Source organism: Chiloscyllium plagiosum, chromosome 1, assembly GCF_004010195.1.
Source record: "Chiloscyllium plagiosum isolate BGI_BamShark_2017 chromosome 1, ASM401019v2, whole genome shotgun sequence".
NCBI classification, from domain to species: Eukaryota; Metazoa; Chordata; class Chondrichthyes; order Orectolobiformes; family Hemiscylliidae; genus Chiloscyllium; species Chiloscyllium plagiosum.
The window spans coordinates 8466549-8492530 of NC_057710.1; the positions used below are offsets into that span (position 1 = coordinate 8466549).

Consider the following 25982-nt stretch of genomic DNA (forward strand, 5'->3'; position numbering starts at 1 on the left):
CCTTACCAACATGGCCACCCCACCCCCTCTGCCCGTCAGTCTGTCCTTACGATAGCACGTGTAGCCTTGAATATTCATTTCCCAGGCCCTGTCCACTTGAAGCCACGTCTCAGTTATCCCCACAATAATCGTAATCTGCCAATTTCCAAAAGAGCCTCAAGCTCATCCATCTTATTTCTAATGCATTCATGTATAGTATTTTTAATGTGTTACTGCCCTCACCCTTCCCATCAACTCCTATTTCACTCAACCTTACAGCATGATCCCTTTCTGAGTTTTCTGCCTCATTAATACAGTTGTCTTTCTTGACTTCCCTTGTTCTAACTTTCCCTCCAATTTCCTTCTCAAACATCCAGTTTGTCCCCTCCCCCCCGCTACTTAGTTTAAACGTAGCTGCATTGCAGTAGCAAACCTGCCTGCCAGAATGCTGGTCCCCAACCTATTAAGGTGCAAACCATCTCTCTTGTATACTTTAGGTTTACTACAAAACATACCCCAGTGATCCAAGAATTTAAATCCTTGCTTCCTGCACCAGTTCCCCAGCCACACGTTCAAGTCCATTATCTCCCCGTTTCTGGCCTCACCAGCCTGAGGAACTGGAAGCAAACCAGAGATAACCACCCTGGACATCCTGCTTTTCAGCCTTCTTCCTAGTTCTTCGAAGTCCCGCTGTAGTATGTTCCTCCTCTTCTTCCCGACATCATTTGTGTCGACATGTACCACCACCTCTGGCTCTTCACCTTCGTCCTTGAGGATTTCCTGCACTCTGTCTGTGATGTCTTTAACCCTGGCACCAGGAAGGCAACACACCATCCTTAAGTACCGCCTGATGCCACAAAAACCCCGGTCAGTTCCTCTCACTATGGAGTCCCCTATTACCACAACTCTGTGCAATGTCCGACTCTTTCGCTCTGCCTCCACGCCAACTTTTGATTGACAGACCTGTCCGCCTCGCGGACTGGCAGTGTCATTTCCCACTGACTAATGCACCTAACACTATGGGCAATTTAGCATGGCCAATTCACTGAAACTGCACATCTTTGGATTGTGGGAGGAAACCGGAGCACCCGGAGGAAACCCACACAGACGCGGGGAGAATGTGCAAACTCCGCACACACAGTCGACTGAGGCTGGAATCGAAGCTGGGTCCCGGCACGGTATGGCAGCAGTGCTAACCACTGAGCCACCCCTTCTATATTCTCCCTTTGCTAGTCTTACTTTTTCCTTTCACTTCATTTTATCTGACTTTCATTTGAAGAATTCACCTTGTGCAGCACTTTTTGTTTGGTTTCATCATTCAAGGAGGCCAAGTTTTGGTTCCCTTACCTTCCACCACTGTCAGTGCATAGCTATCCTCTAGTTACGCTTTCTCACTGAGCTCAAAGGTTTGCTCTCAGACTTTTCGTCACCATGCTAGGTAACATCAGTGAGCCTCCGAGTCTTGATGAACCTAAAGGACCCTGTACCAGCAACCAGCAGAACAAACGTCATATACAAAATACCCTGCAAGGACTGCAACAAACATTACAATCGTACAGACTAGCACCAACTAGCCACTAAAAGATATGACCAACTATCACTAGTATCTTTTCACACAGATGATGAGTGACACCAGTTCGACTGGGATACACATCCACCCTGGGATAGGCTAAACAAAGATGCACGACAATTCCTGGAGGCCTGGCATTCAAACGAGAACGCAAATCAATAAGCACGTTGATTTGGACCCTGTTTACCAACCTCTCAAAAAGAACCGGAAGTGACATCACCGACCATAGCAGACCAAGACACACAAATAGGAAGTGGGACAGAACACCAGCGCTTCAACGAAGGCTCACTGATTATGTTACCCAGCATGGCGATGAAACAAGAGGACAAATCTTCCAGCTTTTCAGCAAGTAAACTTACAACCTGAACCACAACCCTGAGCTACAAGTCTTAAAAATCACTTAGCTGTCTCTGTCTGAAGCATCTCTTCCTTAACCATTGTTCATTCCAGACCTTCCTGTCAATCCCTGGTTCTATTTCAACCTGGTTTGATCCCTACTCATCCCATCAAAATTATTTATTTTTAAAATTTAGAACTTCTACTTGACATTGTTCCTTGTTCTTCTCCATGGAAAATCATAAGGTTTAGATATGGTAATTAATCTCTTTTACCCAAATGCTCTCCCAGTTCCATGGTTTACTTGACCCTCATTCCCCAGCACCAGATGCCTTTCTACTTAGGAGCAAGAACATATTTAGTAACAAAGTTCTCAATCACGTTTCAGAAATTTTTCCTGCTTTCTTACCTTAAGCGTGAATATCTAGTCCAAGAAATATTTGAATAAATAAACATTCCTCAATATCATTGCTCCACAGTTATTCTAATATCTAATTTTTTTCAGAAATACATTTGCTCTGGTAGTTTTTAACTACTATTTCAAGGGCTACAGAATAGCCAGAGTAGCATATAAGCAGCTTTCAACTTAGCAATTTGAACAAAATGATTCTCTCTCCGGCTACCAACACTACAATACAATGCAACCCCACCCACTCCCCTTTTGTTCTTCGCTATCTTTCCTGAACATAGCGATCGGGAATAGTAGGCTTCTCCATTCAAGATGATCATAGCTGACCTGATTGTAAACTTAAATTCACATTTCAGGCTACCCTGATAACTTTTCATTCCCTTGCTTAACAAAAAAAGCTACCGACCTCTTGCCTTAAAACTATTCAAGGATTCTGCTTCCACCACCTTTTCAGAAAGAAGGATCCAAAGACTCACCCTCAACAAAATAAATACTTACACTCTCGTAATGAGCAAGGCTTTATGTTTAAATAATGAGGAGACAGTGAGGACTGCAAATGCTGGAGATCAGAGTCAAGAGAGTGTCTTGCTGGAAAAGCACAGCAGGTCAGGCAGCATCCGAGGAGCAGGAGATTCGATGTTTCAGGCCAGAGCCTTTCATCAGGAATTTCTGAAGGGCTCTGGCCTGAAACAACGACGTTCCTGCTCCTCGAATGCTGCCTGACCTATTGTGTTTTTCCATGAACACACAACGCTTAAAAAAAAGCAAATTACTGCGGATGCTGGAATCTGAAACCAAAAAAGAGAAAATGCTGGAAGACCTCAGCAGGTCTGGCAGCATCTGTAAAGGAGAGAAAAAAGCTGACGTTGAGTTTAACTGAGCCTTTGTCAAAGTTTTGTCAAAAGGGTCAATTAGACTCAAAACATCAGCTCTTTTCTCTCCTTACAGATGCTGCCAGACTTGCTGAGATTTTCCAGCACTCTCTCTTTTGGTCTCAACGCTTAAATAATGAGCCCTAGTTCTAGATTCTCCCATAAGAGGTAACATCATCTCCACATTTACCCTGTCAAGACCCTCGTGTTTCAATTAGGTAATCTCTTCCTCTTCGAAACTCCAGTGGATAAAAGCATAGCCTTGCATTACCGTTCTTTGTTAGACAAACCTTTCATTCCAGGAATGTGTCTGAAACTTTCCCTGAACGGTTTCCAAACTTTCCTATACTTGTCTTTTACATTTGATTTCCCTTCTAATAAATGATAACATTCTATAACCTTCCTAATTACTTGCTACAACTACATACTACCCGTATGTGATTCATGAACTAATCCCTCTGCAATTCAGAGCTCTGCAATCTCTCACCATTTAGACAATAGGCGTTTTTATCCTGCCCAAATGAGCAATTTCACATTTTCCAACATTTGCTTGCCATATCTTTGCCTACTCACTTAATCTAACCATGTCCCTCTGCAGCGTTAAGTTGTCTTCACAACTTGCTTTTCTATCTTCCTTTGTGCCATCAACAAATTTGGCAAGCATACCTTTCTTCCTTTTATCCAAACTTCTCCAGGAAATCTAAGAACAGTACATCCACTGGTTTCCTGTTATACACAGCACTTGCTACCTCCTCAAAAGAACTGCAACAGATTGGTCAAATAGTGATTGCCTTGCACATATGAGAGTGCCCAGCTAAAACTTCTTTACTAATAGCTTCTGAAATGTTCATGCTGAAAGATATCAAACTAACTGATCTTTAGTTTCCTTCTTGCTGACACCTTCCTTTTTTGAGTAAAGGACTTACATTTACGACCTTCAATTTACTGGAATTTTCCCCGAATAAAGGGAAGTTTGGAAAATTAAAACCAATTATCTCACTTGGCACTTCTTTTAAGCTCATAGGATGAAATCCAACAGGACCTCAGCACGAGTTAAACCACAGCTCCACTAATTTACTCAGTACCACTTCTTTGGTGACTACAATTTTCCTCAGTTTCTTCTTCCTGTTCATTTCATTTCTGCACTTATTGTTGCGTCTGGGACATTACTTGAATTTTCTACAGTGAAGATTGATACAAAATACCTATTCAATTCAGCTGCCTTCTCTTTACTTTCCATTATGAATTTTCCAGACTCATTTTTGCAGGACTACACTTTACTAATGCAATTTAAAAAAAAACGTTCATAGAAACACTGGGCTTGTTTGGGATGCTGTTTGGAGGGTAGGTATGGACTCAATAAACCGAATGGCCTGCTTCTACACTCCAAGGATTTTATGTCTAATCATCTCCCCAAGATTGAGATGGCGGCAGCTTGGCCATTGAATATTAAAGATGATTTAGACAAAGAAGATTATCAAAGTCTATTATGGTAGAGAGAAAATGAGAGTTGGGGCACAACCAGATGAGTCACGATCTTATCAAATGGCAGGGTGGGCTCAAGGGGCTGAACAGCCTACTCTTAATTTACATTCTCTTGAATTTTGTTGAGCTACGATCATCCAAGATGAAGTATCTGAGAAAGAATTTCATTGCAGTCCTTAGTTGTGCCTTGAAGTTGATGAACAGGCTTTAGGAAATCCCATCTATAAGGAATATTCCCCACTTGCCTAGATAAGACAATAACACTTAGGGACAGGAGCACAAGACCGTAAGACATAGGAGCAAAACTCGTCTCATCGAAACTGCTCCGCCATTCAATCAGAACTGATATATGTTTCTCAATCTTATTCACCTGCTTTCTCCTTGTAACATTTGATTTAGTCATAAATCAAGAACCTATCCCTCGGTCTTCAGTACGGTCTTGACCTCCAGAGCCTTCTGTGACAACAAATTCCACAGATTCATCATCCTCTGGGTGGAGAAATTCCTCACCACAGTTCTAAAGGATTATTCGTTCACTTGGAAACTATACCTTTAGTCCCAGTCTCTCCTACTAATGGAAACATCCACTCTATCCAGCTCTATACAGTATTCTGTAAGTTTCAATGAGAATCCCCTGCTTCATCAAATATAGACCAAGAGTCCTCAAAGGCTCCTCAAGCCTCTGGGCAATTTGGGATGGGCAATAAATGCTGCCCATCCAGTGAATGAATAAAAACAAAAGCCCTTTTTATACCCCCCCAGATCTTTCTTGTAAACCTCCTCTGGACCCTTTCCAATGCCAGCTCATCTTTCCTTAGATAGAGGGCTCGAAACAACTCAATATTCCAAATACAGTCTGACTCAAGCCTCAGCAGTACATCTTTGTTCTTCTATTCCTGCCCTTTTGAAACAAATGATAATATTTCATTTGCCTTCCTAACCGTCAAATTATAGTCAGAGTTACACAGCATGAAAACAGATTCTTTTAGAACAGTTCGTCTGCACTAACTAGATTCCTATTTGCCAACACTTGGCTCATTACCCTCTAAAGCCTTCGTATTCATGTACACATTCAGATTCCTTTTAAATGTTTTGAACTGCATGCTAACCTGAAGAGTATCCTGAACTAGGGCTCCAAGTCCCTTTGGGCTTCAGATTTCCGCAGCTCTTCCCTATTTAGAAAACAGTCTATGCCTATGCCTCTATTCTTCCAACCAAAGTGCACAAGCTCACCCTTGTCCACACTGTATTCCACTTGCTTGCACACATTCCTAGCCTGCCCAAGTCCTTCTACAGCATTGATTGCCCATCCCTAATTAAAAAGTTGGTGATGGGCTGCCTTGTACTGGTAGTCTTTGTAATGTTGGTACACCAACAAAAATAGGTACATTCCCTTCTCTGCTGCTGCTGCAAAAGTGCTAGGCAACAACCATCTCTTTCAAGAGACAACATAACTATCGCCCCTTAAACCCATTGGTATCAACATCCTGAGAGTTACTACTGATGACCACCAAATATTCTCTAATAAGATCAGAAGCTGAGAACTCTGCAACAAGCAATTTTGCTCCGAACTCCTCAAAGGCTGCGTGTACAGATGTGTAGTTTGAAGCAATCCTCCCCACTTCCTGATGAATGCAGTTGCAACAACACCCATGAAGTTCAAAACCATGCAGGACAAGCAGAATTTTTGATTGGCACCAACCACCTTACTCCTTCCAATACCAGTGCATAGTGGCTGCACTGTGTACTATCTACAAGATGCATTAAGTGACTCGATGAGGCTCCTTCAAGAGCATCTTCCAAACCTGCAACCTCTTGCCCCTAGAGGGAGGAGGGCAGCAGATGCAATGGGAATACCATCACTTGGTAAGTTCACCTCCAATTCACACACCATCCTGAACTGGAAATATATTGCTGTTCCTTCACTGTTGCTGGGTGAAAATCCTGGAACACTCTTCTTTACAGCACTATAAGTCTACCTACACCAGTTGGACTGCAAAGGTTCAAGAAAATAGCTCACCACCACCTTCTTCAGGGCTATCAAAGATGGGCAATAAATGCTGGCCTATCCAGTGATGCCCACATCTCATTAAAATAAAATGTTTTAAAATTTAACATGTTTTGATGACTATGACCACCCTTCCTCTCCCTGATAGGATCATCACCTCCCCTATACATCACATACCATCCTGCCTAAAAACTGCATCGTTGCTCACTCACTGGACCTAAAAACTGTGTGTATGCCTATACTGAATGGACTGCAGCAGTTCAGCATAACAGCTGCCCACTACCTTCTCAACAGCAAGTACGAATGGACAATGAATGCTGGCTTTGCTGGCAATGTCCATGTCATGTCGGTAAGTTTAAAAAAAGTTAACACTGTTTCACTTTCCATTGATACGGATCCCTGCATGCATTTTCTGTTTTTATTTCTGATTTTCAGCAACCTCCGGACTTAAGGAATGAAGTCTCGTAGGTAAAATGTTTAACAAAGGCCCAATTGTCCCACCCGTTGTTCCTATTTCAACTCAAATTATCTCAAGGTGTTAGACAAAATAGAGGGCAGCATTCTCCCCAAGAGCCTGAATAATGAAACAATGACAGCATTGCTATTTGATGGAGATTGCTGTGTGCAAATTGGTTGCTCTTGCATTAGTCAAAAACAAAAAAGTTTATAAAAACTTTCCAAAAGGAGTCTGTGTGGAGGGCAGAGGCACACAATGTGGCTAACCACACAGAGTGGTTAGCACTGCTGCCTCACAGCACCAGAGACTCTGGTTCAATTCCCGCCTCAGGCAAATGTCTGTGTGGACTTTGCACATTCTCTGCGTGTCCGCATGGGTTTCCTCCAGGTGCTCCATTTTCCTCTCAGTCCAAAAACATGCAGGTTAGGTGAATTGCCATGCTAAATTGCCCGTAGTGTTAGGTGAAGGGGTAAACATATGGGAATGGGTCTGGGTGGGTTGCTCTTCAGAGGGTCAGTGTGGACTTGTTGGGCCGAAGGGCCTGTTTCCACACCGTAAGTAATCTAATCTAATCATCTAATCATAGTCATAGTGATGTACAGCATGGAAACAGACCCTTCGGTCCAACTTGTCCATGCTGACCAGATATCCCAACCCAATCTAGTCCTACCTGCCAGGACCTGGCCCATATCCCTCCAAACCCTTCCTATTCATATACCCATCCAAATGCCTCTCAAATGGTGCAATTGTACCAGCCTCCACCACTTCCTCTGGCAGCTCATTCCATACACGAAACACCCTGTGTGTGAAAGAATTGCCCCTCAGGTCCCTTTTATATCTTTCCCCCCTCACCCTAAACCTATGCCCTCTAGTTCTGGACTCCCCGACCCCAGGGAAAAGACTTTGCCTACTTACCCTATCCATGCCCCTCAATTTTGTAAACTTCTATAAGGTCACCCCTCAGCCTCCGACGCTCCAGGGAAAACAACCCCATCCTGTTCAGCCTCTCTCTAACTGTGCTTAATATAACATCTTTAGCTTCTCCTTTTACAAGTGTACTTTAAGGTTTTAAAGCACAGGAAAGCATTTGGTTTTACTTTGCAACATTAGAAATCTCAATGTATAGGGCTAGGTGAGGTCACAGAGTTAGGAATGGGACAAAGTCATGGAGCTATTTGAACACCAGTGAGAAAACTGTAAAGTCAAGACATTTTTTAAGTTGTAGCCAATTTAGACCAGTGAGCAGAAGACTGATGACTGATGACAGAACAGGACTTGGTGAGTGTTAAGGTATGGTGGTAAGAGTTTTGAAGGAGTTAAAATTATAGAATGTGGAACGGGGGATGACGGAAAGAACAACTCCAAAATGGAACCTGTCACTGACTGCGTTTGATCAAAAGTAAATCAAGCAGCACCCAAGGAGCAAGTGAGACAAGCTTTCAGGCAAAAGCCCTTCATTAGGATTTGCGATGAATGGCTTTTGCCCAAAACATCGACTCTCCTGCTCCTCGGATGCTGCCTGACCTGCAGTGCTTTTCCAGCACCACACTCTTAACTCTAATCTCCAGCCTCTGCAGTCCTCACTTTCCCCAAAAGTAAATCAAGCTGACTGACAAAAGATAATATGAATATTAGCATAGTTTGTTTTTTATTTTCTTTAGGGCTCCATGTTACGGAATCTGCAGATCGTGTAGATTGTAGGAAATATATCTAGAATAATCATAAGGGTGTTTTGACTACAATTAATTTTATGGGCCATACCTTTGATTTTATTTTCTTTTGGGCTTGTGCAAGTTTGGACTTTGAACGTAGATGATGTAGGGATGTGAGGAATTCAACGCTGTTCTGATTCTTAACTCAGGACAGCCTCGTAGACACTGTTGCAATGTTAGAAACACAAGTGTCAAGTTGCACACATGAATTTCCTATAAGCTGCAATGAAGTAAATGACTCTTGCACCTGTATTTAGAGAACCTGGGGTGCAGGTTCATAGCTCCTTGAAAGTGGAGTTGCAGGTGGACAGGGTAATGAAGGATATGTTTGGTACACTTGTCTTTGTTGGTCAGTGCATGGAATAAACTAGTTGGGATGTTATGTTGCGGCTGTACAGGACACTGATGAGGCCATTTTTTGAATACTGCATTCAATTCGGGTCTCCCTGCTTTGTTAAACTTGAAAGGGTTCAGAAAATATTTACAAGGATGTTGCCTGAGTTGGAGGGTTTGAGTTATTGGGAGAGGCTGAATAGGCTGGGGCTATTTTTCCTGGAGCATTGGAGGCTGAGGGGTGACTTGGAAGAGGTTTATAAAATCATGCGGAGCATGGATACAGTAAACAGACAAGATCTTTTTCCTAGGGTAGGGGAGTCCAAAATTAGATGGCATAGGTTTAAGGTGAGAGGGGAAAGATTTAAGGGGCACCTGAGAGGCAACGTTTTCACCCAGAGGGTGGTGCCTGTACAGAATGACCTGTCAGAAGAATTGGAGGAGGTTGGTACAATTACAACATTTAAAAAGCCTTTGGATGGGTACATGAACAGAAAGGGTTTACAGGGATATGGGCCAAATGCTGGCAAATGGGACTATTTTAATTCAGGACATCTGGTAGGCATGGCCGAGTTGGACCGAAGGGTCTGTTTCCATGCTGTACAGCTCTGACTCCTTTATTGGTTGAATAGGCATCAGGAGACTTCCCTTCTCTTTGAATAGTGCTGTGGAATACATAAGACTACCTGAGGGGGCAAACAGAGCCCTGGCTTAATATCAAATCTGAAAAGCAACACATTCTGACAGTGCAATACTCCCATGGTACTGCACTAGAGTGTTGGTTTTGATTATGTTCTCAAGCCTCTGAGTGAGCTGAGTCCAACACCTGAATTAGACTTAGAGTAGAGAAGGCCCACCTCAACTAAGTGAGTCAGGAAGTGTCTGTGGGTTAATGTCTTTGGGGCCAAGGAGCAGCAAGGTAGGAAAGTTCAGACGAACACCGACTGTTATTGTGTCAATAAGAGAGGTGAGAAAAGCTTATTGCTCATCTCTCTTAAGCTTCTCCATTCTACTGAAGCTTCACAGTGACCCCAGTTCTCAGGCTGAAACACGATTCCAGAAACATCCAGGGTGATTATATAATGAATAAGCGTAACGCTTATGTTTGCAGCTTCTGTTTCCCTTCCTTATCCCCCCACTCGCCCAAAAGTCGGAATCCTGCACACAAATAAATAAGAGGGGTCGCATGGAGCGCTTTGATCTAAGGTTGGCTCTGCTGCAGCACAGAGCACCTTTTTTTTTCCCTTTCTTTCTGCCACATTTGTGTGTTAATCTCCTGAGTTGAAAATAAAAAGCCCAGGTGCACAGAGAGGCCAACAAAAGCACCAGTTGGAAGTGAATGTAGCCATGTCATCAGCTGGAGAGGAGGAAAAGAAAACATCCTTTGTTCAGCTAGACCCTTTTTTTTCTTGGCATGGAGAACTACTGAGGAATTACTGACTGAAAGCAAAGGAGAGATTACAAAGCTGGGCCCATATGATTAAATTCAAAACCACATATTTCAACAGGTTGAGAGTTTGTCTCAAGTTAAGATGATTGAAACATACAATTTAGACTCTGCAGGACATGCTATTAGCTTTTTTCTTCACATACTCTAATAACTATTTCTTTACTATGTACTTTTTACTTCACACTTTTTTCTGCTTGAATCAAGTTGATAATATTTTAACTTGAATTTGATTTAGCTGTGTTAATTTAGAATGCATAAAAGGAAGATCATAATTTGCATTTATGTTGCACCATTCACAACCTCAATACATTCTCAATATCATGCAGTCAATGTTCTAAGAAATGACAGAATTTGTGCACTGCAATTTGACACCAATACTTTATGATTTGATGCAACATTGTCCCAGCATCCTGGTCAATGTCCCTAGCTTCTTTGTTCCCCATATAATGTCATGACATCCTTTGCATCTAAGGGGACATAAGACAAATCAGGAGGCAAGTGGTTCTTCGACTTAACACCTCATCTGTGACACATTCCCTCAATATTGTATTGGAAGTGTCAGCGTAGATTTATTCAAGTCCCTGGAGTTTAATTTAAATGTAAGATCTTATACAAGATTCTAAAACAAGTGACTTAATTGTGACCTCTCAACTGACAGCAGGCTCATTTTTGTTTTAAAGGCTAGCTCTCTCTTTTCCGCCCCCATTCTGCTCATTTTTGTCATCTTCTCAAAGTGCTGATGGATAGAAACCAACTATGAATACTTGGGCCAAGTAATCGCTGTTAACTATTCAAAAAAAAAAGCAACAGCTTGTATATTCTGGACAATATTGACATCACAACATTGACCCTGAATAATAGGTACTGTTCTACTATTTCTCCTTTGGAAGGCATCACAGTTGAACCTAACTCAATGCTGACAGAAGTATGTTTTACAGCAGTGACTTTCAGGATAGCAATCAGAGGATGGAAATCCTGGCCTCTTTCTCAGGGAAAGTCAGTATTTATTGCCCATGACAGGGAAGCAGTGTACTGCCTTTCTCTACAGTGCAGGCTAACTCATTGATGTCTGGGATATTCCAAGGCTTTAATCCACGAGCAGTAAAAGAATGCCAATATAGTTCCAACTTGTGGTGGAGAGTGACTTCGAGAACTTCTTGCAGGTAGTGGCATCCCTGCGCATCTGCTGTCCTTGCTCGTCCAAATGGTAGTTGTGGAGAGTTTGGAAATGGTTTTGGAGGAGGCTCAGTCATTTAATCACTGAAACTGAAGCAAACTAAGCGGATGCTGAAAATCTGAAACAAACAAAATTGTGGAAAAACTTGGCATGTCTCACAGCATCTGTGGATAGATAAAGAAAGAGTCAGTGCTTGAAGTCAGAAGAGTCTTTAGACTCAAAACATCAACTCTGCTTCTATCTCCACAGATGCTGCCTGATCTGCGGAGTTCCTCTGATTCTGACTTGTCTTGTTGGTGTGTTGCAGTGCATCTTGTAGATAGAACATATTGCTGTCTTTGTGCTTTAGTACAGAAGGATGTAAATGGTTGAAGATGGTGGATTGGGTTCTAAACAAACAGGCTGCTTCGTTCTGGATTATGTCGAGTTTCAATGTTGTGGGAGCTGTATTCATCCAAGTGTAGAGTGTTCCATCACATTCCTTACTTGATTCATAGTATCTTCTGCTCACCGAACTGAACTGAAGCAAGTTATTCTAATATTTTTCCCTTGATAAAATAGATCATTTTCCTACTGTTGAAGTCGGCACTAAGTTAACTGCATTTCTCTATCTCATTGGCATTTTTAAAACACCCTTCTCCTTTGAACTCCCGGAGTTATGGACCACCTCTTGTTAGACTTGCAGATCATAGCACTTGCTCTCTGTTCCCTCTACCTGATCCTCTTCATCAGGGATCAGCATGTGGTTAATTCCTCGCAGCAGTGAGTTTCTCATCCTTAACTTCCACCCACTAAGGAGAACAGACTATCAAAGCACTTCCCAAAAGCTGTACGTACATAAAAATAATCACCAAGCAATGAGTTCTATTTCCAGAGAAACAAAGAACACCAGGCTAGTATCTGCTCAATCTGTATCATGCCTCAACACTTATTGCCTCCGTGAAGTAAGAGGATGGAAATGACAGAACAGGCCAATGGCAAGGTGATTGTATACAGTACAGACTAGCCATTTCCCCACAGGATGGAGGGCTGGTTATGGTTGATGGGGGAGGGAAATGATAGGGGAGATTACACAAACAGACATTTACACAATTATAAACAGAAACAAAAATGTGTTAGCTCATTCAGTCACTTTTTTTTTTCCATTAAAGGAGTAGAATGGATGTCAGGATTAGGACAGTTGGAGAGTTAGCAAAACATGCTTTGCAACTACTTCCTAATCAATAGAAAAAGGGCAAAACTTGTCTTCGTATGTTTCCTTTCGCAACTTCAGGACCTCCCAAAGTGTTCAACAGTCCATGAAATACTATTGGAGTGCAGTCACTGTTCTGCCATGTGAAACATGACTGCGATCGTATGCCCAATACTGTCCCAGTCAAAAATGTGTTAACCAAATTATCTTGCATTGCAGGATAATTCAAAATTATTTCCATGAGATCTTTTATGACCATCTGAAATGGTGGAAGGATTTTTCTCAACAGCAACAGCCAAAACCTCAGATTGTTCAGCAATCTCAGTGCTGCAACGTGGCATCAATCTGGCTAAAGCTTAGAGTTGGGCTTGATCTGCACTAATTTCTGAATCAAAGGTGAGACTTTTGCTCACACAGCTATAAGGCATATTAAGTGACTAAGTGCAGAATACATTACCAAGTGCACACATTTTTGACACTGTTGCATGGTATGCCCAATTATTTCTCTACTTTAACAACAACCTGATTGCCCTTACCTACATGTCCATGAAAGTACACCTGCTACAAAGTCTAAAGCAGTTACTAAAAGACAAATTCAAACAGATTCCTGCAATTCAAATCCCCTGAAATGGCTTTGCAGAGAACTTAAGATGTCACAAACTTACAGATCATCTTGCAGTCACACAATTGGTGGTTTCAGTCATACTGCACAACCTAGTGGCAGCATGGTGTAAGCCAGTGTACTGAAAACTATGGTCACCCTAAACCCAGTGACAGCAAATTAGTTGTTTCCTTCTAGTTGTAAATAAAATCACTGGTTAAATATGCAAATTCCACTTTTCCTCCTAAAAACTAAGGAACAACCTCATTTTATACAAAATCTTTACCTAAGCCACAACCGCCTCAAAGTGTCACAGACACTTAATCGTAAATGACCACTTTGGTTGGTGAGAGGATCCTGAGGAACTCTGAAATCCATCCACCGAATCTTTATATTTTCCTGTTTTTGGTGATTTGATTGCATATCATTCATATTGGTGCATGCCTGAGAGCCACAGCACCAGATAAAGCTATTAAAATCTATCTAATTAGATTCTACTCCCTTCTTGGAGCTGGGAAGATTTAGAATCATGAAATAATTACAATACAGAAGACGGCCACTTGGCCTATCCGGTCTCTGCAGACCAATCCGGTCAGTCCCAATCTTCATTCTATTCCTATCACCCTGCAGGTTCATTTCCAAGCAATTCTGTACCAATTTCGACATCCAGCACCCTATTAAACTCCAAGTTTCATTCATTAAAACTTCCAGTTTAAAACAAGTCTTCCTCACAGCCCTAGTACAACTTTTACTCCAAAACCATCTGGGCTCAATTCAGAATATTAAGTCTGGAACTGCCCCTCCCTTTCTATGGCTCAAATTTAGAAATTTGTTCCCTCTCTACGCACACGATCCCAAACATTATTTGGGTAATTAAAATCTATTACTTTAACCTCTGAAATTTGATTAAATGTTTGATCCTCTATCTCTCCATGATAGTCTGCGGGTGCATGTTATACACATAATGGTGTGTTTGCTGTATTGGGTTTTTTAACTTCTATATGGCCAAATTTGATGACCCTCCCAGGATATCATCCTTCCTCACTGATATAATTAATTCTTTGATTGGTATTGCAAATCTCCTCCCTCCCTTTTCCATTCCCCCTCTCTATCTAATCGGAATACCTTATAACCAGAAATATTCAGCTTCCAATCCTTCCCAGGAAAGTCTCAGTTGCTCCAGTCAACTAATTGTAAGAAATTGCCTAAACCTAACAGAACATTTTCAAATATTCGTTCAAGAATCACTTGCTTCACCCATAGTTGTGGCCCATCCCTAACTGCCCTTGAATGGAGTAGCTTGCTGGGCCTCTTCAGAGAATGGATAAGACTCAACTACATTGCTGTGGACTCTGAATCATCTGCACAGCAGATGAGATACGAATGAACAGGACAGGACTTTTAAAAAAAATGAATAGCAGTCTCAGTAATTTCAAACTTATTAATGGAATTTAAAATCACCAGTTGCTGCACTGGGATTTGAACCCACGGTCCCATAGATTATTTGTTAGTGATCTTACCAGGACGTTGCCTTTAATCTTGTAACATTTCTATCAAATCGCCTTTGTTCCAAGAAGTACAATACCATTTTCTTCTGTTTAACACTGGAGCTAAAATCCTACATTCTTGAAAGCAATCTTCTAGAACACTTTGCATTCTCAAGTACACTCGCACCGTTCCTACAGCGTAGTGATCAGAACTGGGTACAATACATTATCAGTAGCCTAACTGGAGTTCTGTAACAGTTCATGATAAATTATCCACCTTTGTACTCAGTAATTCGATTTATGAAGTTGTCAAGTACTGTTTCAATCTGTTCACCTTCAAAGGCTTAATATAGACTAGGCAACATAATCCATAACTCAATTAGCAATTGGCTGGAAAGCTGCTTTATTTCCAACTTACCATCCTGCTTCTAATTACATTTTTCAAAAACATTATGCCTCTTAGTCTCTGGACTACCGAACTACAGCATACACCATTTACTTGTACCGAATTTTTATAAATTCCATTCTGTTGAGGGGTTGGGAAAAAAATGTGAGAGCACCACTGGAGTTTGACACTCACCCTGAGCCTTCCTTTGCACCAACCTGAAAAAGTTGCATCCTCTCATATACATGGCTGCACGTTCAAATCCAGCTACATCATTATGCTTGACTGCAAGTCTCAATCATTTCCTTTCCCTCAAATTGAAGGACGGGTATTAGTTACATTTATTAAATAAATGATCTATTCAGCACTGAGTTGTGGTGAAATTTCTTCCAAGAGAATAGTGAACCTGTGGAATTAACTGCCACAGAAACCAGTTCAGGCCAAAACATTGAACATTTTCAAGGAGATAGGTCATCGGACTAAAAGGGATCAATGGGTTCAAGGCAAAAGCAGAAACAGGTTACGGAGTAGGAAGATCAGCCATAAATTGTACTGAAAGGAGGCACAAATGGCTGTTTGACCTACTTTGGTTTCTATTTTTGATGTTTTGTGATAAGAGCAACATTAACTCACTTTAATGGGTGTTTTCATAGGAGTCTTCACAATCTCTTCCTCCTCCTCCTCGTCATCCTCCTCCTCATCATCGTCATCATCATCATCATCATCTTCATCATCCTCCTCCTCCTCTTCATCTTCCTCCCTAGAATATCAGGTATAAAAGTTGAGGAAACCTTTAGTAAGTGATGCACAATACCTATTGCAATTAAAGGTTCCAGTACTATTGAAAAAAGGACATAATAGATCATGTCAGGACTTGGGAGATCACACATCACGTGGGAAGAGAAACAGATGTTTTAAGTTTGACACACTACCCCAGAATCAAAAAATTAACTATTTTCTCTCAACATAAACAAGTAATGCTGAACACGTCCTGCATTTTCTATTTTCATAGCTGATTATCATCCATAGCACTTTACATTTGCAGGTCAAAATAAAGTTTGTGGTGTTGAGTTGGGCCTTTAAAAATACATCAACTGGCCCTTTTCACTCATTTAAAACTGAAAATGTAGCCATTTATATCCTTGCTGTTACAGCATGCATGCACGTGGCTTTCAAATTGAAATTCTTAGTATTTTCTCCTGCTCTTGCTCATTCTCTACCAACTTATCGAAACCATGGAATTCCATGGAAAACCCAACCCTGGCGTGCCATGGTTGTGATTAGATTCGCTACAGTATGGGAATACCCATATTCCCATCAAGTCAACAAGTCCACTTTACTCAGCGAGTCGTGAGTTCATGGAATGCCCTGCCAGTAGCAGTGGTGGACTCTCCCTCTTTATGAGCATGTAAACGGGCATTGGATAGGTATATGGAGGATAGTGGGCTAGTGTAGGTTAGGTGGGCTTGGATCGGCACAACATCGAGGGCCAAAGGGCCTGTACTGCGCTGTATTTTTCTATGTTCTATGTTCCACATTGACGCCTCCGAAGAGTAACCCACTCAGACCCATTCAGCTACCCTATATTTACCCCTGACGAATGCACCTAACACTATGGGCAACTTAGCATGGCCAATTCACCTGACCTTAATATCTTTGGATTGTGGGAGGAAACAGAAGCACCCAGAGGAAACCCACACAGACACAGGGCAAATGTGCTAACTTCACACAGACAGACAGTCGCCCGAGGCAGGAATCAAACCCGGGTGGGCTGCAGTGCTAACCACTGAGCAACTGTGCCTCCCTGTGGTTTACTGAAATGGTAATATTCAAGGAGGGAAGCCCTGCACTCCAGGTCATCCAATTCCATGGGATGCCCCATGCACACAAAGTTGGAGAATCAGACTGCTCAGATGCATGAAGATCTGTGGCAGAAACCCACGACCCTCACTCTACATTGACCTTAAATTGAGGGTCAGCCAACAGTGCCATTCAGCTATTTTACTCAACAACTAGGATTGGTACTCTCAATAATTATTGCTCATTTAATAATTAAACAGCATTGCAACATTAATTTGCATCCAATTGAATAGCCTTGTCAATTTTTTAAAAATACTTTATTACGACATCATAATTAAATCACATCCTCATTCCTTGCAACTTCCAGGCATCATACAACTGTAAGGAATTGTAAGGTTTGTAGACACGTTACACAACCACAGTCATAGAAATAGTAGACATAAGAAACTACTTCCAAGCTATAATGGGATCTCAGGGGTCAGAAGGAATTGTAAATTGTTCATCATATTTTATGCATGGTGAAAAAGAAGTTAGATGAACCACTGCATTTGATTCAAGCCAATGACTTAGCCCTGAGCATCTAACATTCTAAATATAAACAATACTCCACTTTGTATTGGTTATGAAGGCTGGTCAGACTCCTTCAAATGTTCGATACTCACACCAGCTGTCAATTTCCAAACCAGTGAACTTTCAATTAGATCCCAGCTCACGACACTCCTCTGCATCTATTATTACATCTGTAAAACTATTCAAAACCTCTGGTCAGCTTCTGTGCATTCATTGTACTGTTATTGAATGCTACCTGTGTTCACGCATGAAATAATATATTGGCCAGACTACATGACTACACACAGAAGAACTTTTCTCTTGTAATGTACTTGTATCTCCAGAACCATAAATGTAATTAATTCAATGTCTCTGAAAAAAATGGGCAAACTTACTCATCTTCATCATCTTCATCTTCATCATCAGCATCGTCATCTTCATCGTCATCTTCATTTTCAACTTTATCATTCATCACCTTATCTTTTACTGACTTTTCTAGCTTTAGCTTTTTCTATAAACAGAAAATACTATCAGAGCTGGCAACATTACCAAAGAATGGTGAACCTGTTAACTGGAAGATGCCTAAGCCCATAGTACTGAAGAGTTTGATAGGTTTAAAAGGAAATTAGAATCGTCAGCAGCCTCAGGAACAATTAATTGTATAATAGATTATTTCTGAACGCAAACGCAGTGCAGGCTGGGGATCTATTCTCTCAAAAAGACCGCAAAGTGACCTGTTGTTATGAAGAGACTGGATAGATAGACAGAGAAAACTTGCAAGGAGTCAAACTCAATGTAGGAAGATGCAGATAGTGGTTGAAGCAAGTGAAATAGATATATTTAAAAAGATAGATAGGTCCACAAGGAAGAAAGGAATAGAAGGAATTACTCAAGATTAAAAATAGTAATGCAGGAGACACAACAGCTTGCAACATTGAGCATCTTTCAGATATTACAATGACCCAAGATATTGCAGCAGCATTGTAAAGCAAAGTTTTACACTTTGCTATAGATTTTAGGATGGGTGATCAAAAAGTTGATCAAACAAACATCTTAGGAAGAATACATTGGCCATGCAGTGTCCAACATAGGTTTACAACAACAATATCTGGACTTCAGGATTTACAATATGAGGAGAGATTATACAAATTAAGCTTGCTTTCTCTAGAATTTAGAAGGTTAAGGGTTGATCTGATCAAAGTCTTCATGATATTAACAGGAAAAGATACGGTAGATAAAGTATTGCGACAGTTGGAGATTCCAGAACTCAGGGATATAGCCTGAGAATTAGGGCCAGACCATACAGGAGAGATGCTTGGAAGCACTTCTACATGCAAAGGTTGGTAGAGGTATGGCCCTCTCTTCCATAATGGCAGTTAATGCTGGAGCAGTTATTAGTTTTAGATTGGAAATAGATGATACCTTTGTTTAACAAAACAGTAAGGAATATAAAGTTAGGTCATAGATCACCCATGATCTTACTGAATAGTGGAAAGTGAGGACTGCAGATGCTGGAGATCAGAGTTGAGAGAGTGTGGTGCTGGAAAAACACAGGTCAGACAGCATCTAAGGAGCAGGCGAATCGATGTGCCTAGCAAGAGCCCTTCATCAGGAAGGGCATGACTCCTGAAGAAGGGGTCTTGCCCAAAACGTTGATTCTCCTGCTCCTCGATGCTGTCTGACCTGCTGTGTTTTTCCAGCAACACACACAACTCTGATCTCCATCGTCTGCAGACCTCACTGTCTCCTTCATGAGACTGATTGGCCTATTCCTGTTCCTATGTTCCTAAAGCTAAAGATTTAAAGAAAACTTAAAAGGAGGAAAGAGAAGAGGAGGCAACTACGTCTTAAGAGTGAATTCTGGAGGTCAAGACCTATGCAGCTGACAGCATGAGCATCAATGACAGATGGATTAAAATCAGGGTATGCGATAGAACACAAGAATGTAAGAGAAAGAAGTAGGAGTAGGTCATTCAGTCTGTCAAATCACCATTCAATATACCCCAGAACTTAACTCCTCTCATGCTACCTCTGCATAGTTCTCAATTCTCTGCTACTTCCAAAATTTATTCACTACTGCTTTAAATACTATAAGTGATCTAATATCCACAACTCTCTGGTGCAGAGAATTCCACACATTCACTCCGGGAGAAATTTTTTCACATGTCAATTTTAAAATCAGTGACCCCTTATTCCATAACTCTGCCCCCGCATTTGAGGTTACCCAATTACTGGAGAAATCTCAGTATCTATCCTGTCAAAACCCCTCCAAATCTTCTATTTTCCTTTCAGACATTCATGGGATGAGGGTGTGGCTGGCTAGACCAACACATTGACTCTTAACTGTCTCTGGACAATCACATTGCTGAGGGTGCGGAGTCACATATAGGCCAGACCAAGTAAAGCTGGCAGTCTCCTCCCTTACAAGACATTAATCATAATAAACTTGATGGGCTTTTTCTGACAATCGGCAATGGATTTGTGTTGATCAGTAGACCCTGCAGTTTTTTTTAAAAATTGGTCTTCAGAACATTACCTGGGTTTCTGGATTAATACTCTAGTGATTATACCACTAGGTCATTGCCTTCCCTGGTCTTTTCCTGAACCAGGAATTGAACTAAAGGTGGAATGTGTCTTAATTTTTTTCCCCCTTATCTATGCCTTCTGTTATTAATATAGGCATCATGGTATGGTGACTTAAATACTTTTCACCATAGCACAGTGGCTCAGTGGTTATCACTGCTACCTCACAGCACCAGGGACCTGGGTTCGATTCCAGCCTCAGGTGACTGTGTGGAGTTTGCACATTCTCCCAGTGTCTGCGTGGACTTCCATTGGGTGCTCCAATTTCCTCCCAAAGGCATGCAGGTTAGGTGGATTGGCCATGTTAAATTGCCCACAATGCTCAGGGATGTGCAGGCTAGGTGGATTAGCTATAGTAAATAAAGTGTATGGGTCTGGGTGGGATGCTCTTTAGACGGTCAGTGTGGACCAGCTGGGCTGAATGGCCTGTTTGCATACGTAATGAGTTGCCAGCAGAAGTGGTTGAGGCAGGTACATAACATTTAAAAGTCATTTGAACAAGTACATGAATAAGAAAATATTAGAAGGATAACAGCCAAGTGCATGGAAATCTGTAGATGGATATTTTGGTTGGCATGGACCAGTTTGGGCAAAAGGGTGTGTCTCCGTGCTGTAGGACTCAGTGACTCTATGACAGCCTTTGTTAACCACAGATGGTGCATCCTTTACATAGACGCCTTCTTTTTGACCAGAATAAATTTTTAAGAGCTTTGTGAAATATCTGCTTAAACGTCTACCACTGTGCGTCCACCGACTTTCCCTTGTTTACTTTCCCAAGCCATTTTACTCAGCCGTTTCTTCATACATCTAAATAACCTCTTAAGTTGAGGACACTGCTGTGTGAATTGCTCTCCCTCACAATAAATTTGCCATTCTATTATGTTATCATCACTATTCCTAGAGAATCCTTAACTAGGAGATCTCTTATTAATCCTGTCACATTACTAGACCTAAAACAGCATGTTCCCAGATAGGTCCTACAACGCTGTTCTAAAAAGCAATCCATAATGTTCTGTACAAATTCATCTTCCACGTCACCCCTGCCTATCTGGTTTGTCCAGTCAATATACGACTAAAATTACCATGACAATTATAGTGATTGTCTTACACACCATTAGTTGCTAATATTTACTTGTCCTACAGTGAAGCAACTATTCGGGGGCCTATAGACAACTCCAGCCTTTGATAGCATTCCATTGTTATTCCTTATTTCTACCCAGATGCCATACCACGATCCACTGCACCTATATCACTACTCACCATTCCTCTGATAACTTTGTTTATAATAAAGCTATCCCACTTCTTTTTATGTTTTTCCCGGTTTTCTGGAACATTCAATACACTCAAATATTGAGTTCCCAGTGTTGGTTAACCTGTACTGAGTCCCATAATTGCTATCAAGTCATGCTCATTGATATTTGTGTGTGCTGTCATCTTGTTAGAAATGCGGAGTACATTCAATAAACAGCCTTAAGCTTTGACTTTCTCCTCAGCATTGCTCTTTCTGGCTCTAATTTCTGCTGTTCTGTATACCCTTCCTGTTACACTTTGACCATCATTCATCTCTTCATTACCATGCACTTCCACTCATCAAGCGTAGAATTAAAGGCCTGTAGACAACTCAAGGAAATGCAACTGGAGGTTTGAGGGATAGCGAGGGGTAAGGCCTTGAAGAGAGTCAACGTAGGTCAAACAGCACAGGACTCATATGTGAACTTGACATGGTGAGTGTGAGGATAGAAGAAGCTGACTCTTGGAATCACCCCAAGTTTATGGAGGGTAAAATGTGGGAAAGTGGGCCAGGAATAGTTAGGCCTAAAGGTACCAAAGGCATGAATGAGGGTTTCAACTGCAGTAGTGCTAGAACAGGAGTAATGCCTGGCAACATTTTGGAGGTGGAAATATATGGTCCAAACGATGGTGCAGAATGTCAGAAACACAAAAAAAAGGTGCAAGAGTAGGCCAGTTTTTCGAGCCCACACCACCATTCAGTATGAGTATGCAATTTTAGTCTCCCTTTCCCACTTTCTCTCCATACCCATGACCTCTTTAGCTGTAAGGGCCACTTCTAGCTCCCTCTTAAATCTGACAATTGGCCCCAACAGCTTTCTGTGTGAAGAGAATTCCACAGGTTCATAACTGAATGAAGGAATTCTCTCTAATCTCAGTCCTGAATGGCTTACCCCTTAATCTTAAACTGTGACCCCTAGTTCCAGACCTCCCCAACATCGGGAACATTCTTCCCACACATATAGCCTGTTCAGAGCCACAAGGATTTTATGTTTCTCTGAGATTCCCCACTCATTCTAAAATTGCAGTGCATTTGTATCAGCATGGGTCAACTTGGCACCAAGGTTTTGAAAAATTTCCTTCACTCAGAGACCCTGTGGAATTCTCTATCATAGAAAAGGCAAAACTGCAAGATGGAATTAGATATAGTTCTTCAGAATAAAGGGATCAAAGGATATGGGGAGAAAGCACAAATAGGGTACGGAGTTGAATGTCACAGCAGGTTTGAAGAAATGACTACACTTATTTACCATGTTTTTTTCTATGTTTAACGTCAGTCAGATGTCAGGCTGATGTATAGAGTTGGCAGTAGAAGGACTTCTGAAACAGACACTAAATCAATTACTTTCAGTTTTCTCAATAACCAATTTGAAGAGATTTGCTCTTCAATACTGTACTGAGGGTTATGAAAGACAGGGAAGTAAAGTTGGCTGCTGTCAACTTGCACATGGAAGCTTAAGCTTGAAATGACGGAGTGCAGGAGAAGAACACATCAGCATCAGTGGCACCTGCAAGGGAGGTTGGATATTCTATTTTAGACGGTCAGCACTTGAGTTGGAAAAAGGGGGAAAGGAACAGATGACTCACGTGAAGAACAGCAGGTCAGAGAGGAAATGTGATAAGTGGGGACAGAATAAGAGTATGATGAGAACAGGATAAATGTGTGTTCACACAAAAGGAACATAAATATCTACATAGACTTAGAGAAAGCTAATAAGAGTCTCATGGCAGGATCACCAAACAGATGGAAGGCAATCAGCAAAGAACCTGAAGACGGAGTGGGGAGATCTACCAGGATGTTGGAGATTTTAGTTATGGAGAGAGATTGGGCAGACTGGGGTTGTCTTTCTTACAGCAGGGGAGATTGATAGGAGATATGATGGAGACATACAAAATTATGAGGGGCATAGACAGGAAGGAACATTTCCCCTTGATGGAGAATCAATGACCAAATAGCACAGATTTAAGGTCAGGGGCAGAAGGTTTAAGAGGAGACAAAAGGAAAACCTTTCCCACCCAAAGGATGGTCAGAATCTGGAACTTCGTTTGTAAGGTAGTCGGAGCATAAAACCTCAACGTTCAAAAAATATTTAGATGTACACTTCCAATGCCATGGGATACAGGCTGGAGGTTAAGAGCTGGAAAATGGCATTAGAATAGTTAAGTGGTTGTTTTAAACTTGTGTAGACAAGATGGGCCAAAGGGTCTTTCGCTGTGCTGTAAATCTTTAACACTCTAAACCGAACAGAAGAATGGATATTGCTTATTTTTAAACACAGTAAGCTATTGCGATCTGGAATGCATTGTCAGAGCAAATGGAAGTTGCTACAATAGGCATTTCCAAGAGGGAATTGGATAAATAATTGTAGCAAAATTTATTAAAGGTTTGAAAAGGAATGAAACTTATCAAAAGAGCCCTTCCCAAAGCAAGCACTGATGCAATTCATCCTACAGCTTTCTTTAGTACTACATTATTCAGGGAAATTGCATTTTTATAAATGGAGATACACGAACAATCCTGGAAGTTAAGTGAAGATCAATGCCTCTGTTCATCCCTTACAGGAAATGGCCTCTCAAAACACTACACCACCACACCAGGGTTCATGTGATACAACTGTGCTTATAAACACTTCAGTTCAGATCTGTCACCCACAGGTTTAAAACAATCAATCCAGCATTGCATCATTGAGTGAGGTTCCCCACAAATATTAAGTTTTCCTCTGCTCCATACCTTAACAGGGTGCTGTGCACTGGGGGACATTGCAAGTTTAAGTTCCTTCTTCACAGGAGATTTCAGCTGGTGATTCTCTTCAGATTCAGATTCAGATTCGGAGTCAGAGTCAGATACACCTGTAAATATTTCAGAAAGTACTTGTTAAGTACTTCAAAAAGTATTGAGCAATACTAAAATTCTAAAGCTATCTAAACTACATTGAAATCATGTTGCAATGGTGATACATCAACTGTGAGGGGAGCTCAGTTGGTTAGAGGGATGGTTTGTGGTGTAGAGAGAAGACAACATGAATGCAGTTCCTCCATAGGCTGAGGCTACCACGAAGGATTCTCCTTCTCAACATGCCCCCCCATCCCGACCCGAGGTACAGTAACCCGCACATTAAAGCACCACCAGTTGTCTGATTGGAGAGCAGCCCCTTGGTCCTGGTGACACTATGGCGACTTTGACTTTACAACTTACTTATGTACAGGGTTCAGAACAAAACAAACCAAGATATTTCATAGATCGGTCATACAATATTAGACATAAACACTGAAGTTAAATATAGAGAGCAGGAAGGCAATGAAAACATTTAGAATTTAGCAAGAAAAATAGGCATTGCCTAATCGAAGAGTTGTTAACCCACATACCAATATATATCTGTATAGGCATACCCATATATCAAAAGATCTAATAACATTATTCAGGAGTCTGGGATTTATTTGGGATTTTACCCATTATTCTAACAAACACCACCCACAAATGAAAAGCCAAGTAAAACCCAACGGAACATTCCAGCTGCCAAATTTCACTTTCATAACAGGCAACTGTACTTCATGGTCTTATTTTGTATGAATAAACAAACTATTTGGAGGTACAAGATAAACTCAAAGTTTTGTTTGTAAAAACAGCATCGGTGCAACAAACCTTTTTATTTTTAACCGATCAGAACCTATTGCTCCTCTCATCATCCAAAACCTTAACTAAAAAGCACGGCTTTCCCAGGTCAACAATTTGCAACTCTTCGATATAGTCGCTGCAGTGCATTTCCAGGACTCCTGAGTCTTCAGAAACATAAGCAGAATCTCAGTACTGCTGTCCTGATCCAGTTTAGCTCAAAATTAGGATCTGCACGTCACCTAACGCCCAATTTACCAACTCACTAGTGCAAAAAAAAGTCTCTTATGTCACCATGATGACTTTTATACCTGTAGAAGTGCTCGGTTTGACTGGAATCTGTAGGCTGGGATGGAAAGGTTCTTTTGAACTGAACATCTATCCCAACTCGCATCTATTGAGGCCTTGGTTAAGAACCTACTACAACAATGTTTGTTTTGTTTTCAAAAAAAAAAAAGCAAGAAAAGTCATAGTATTCACAGCCTGATGCAAGATTTTTGTTTAAACTTCATTGAAGGGGGCTGAGAGCTTCCTGGCTGGGTCTGCATTTCATGTCTACTCAAAGTTGCCTTGTCCTTTTTCCTTTCCCTTCTCATCGAAGGTCACTTCCAAGCAAAACAAAAAAAAGCAATTGGTTTTCATCTCCTCCAATTTATTATACAGTATTTGACACTCAATATGCTTGCCCAGAGGA

The 25982-nt window shown here is 41.3% G+C and overlaps 1 protein-coding gene across 2 annotated transcripts in view; it reads right to left on the reverse strand.

Annotated features, from left to right (window-relative positions):
- npm1b (nucleophosmin 1b) overlaps positions 1-25982 on the reverse strand; it is a 126866-nt gene that overhangs the window by 63819 nt on the left and 37065 nt on the right. For both annotated transcript variants that reach the window (XM_043693064.1, XM_043693141.1), the window contains 3 exons: positions 24407-24525; positions 18198-18313; positions 16087-16213 (listed from right to left, as the gene is read on the reverse strand). In XM_043693064.1, the coding sequence (XP_043548999.1) occupies positions 16087-16213; positions 18198-18313; positions 24407-24525 (362 nt within the window). The remainder of the gene's footprint in view (positions 1-16086; positions 16214-18197; positions 18314-24406; positions 24526-25982) is intronic.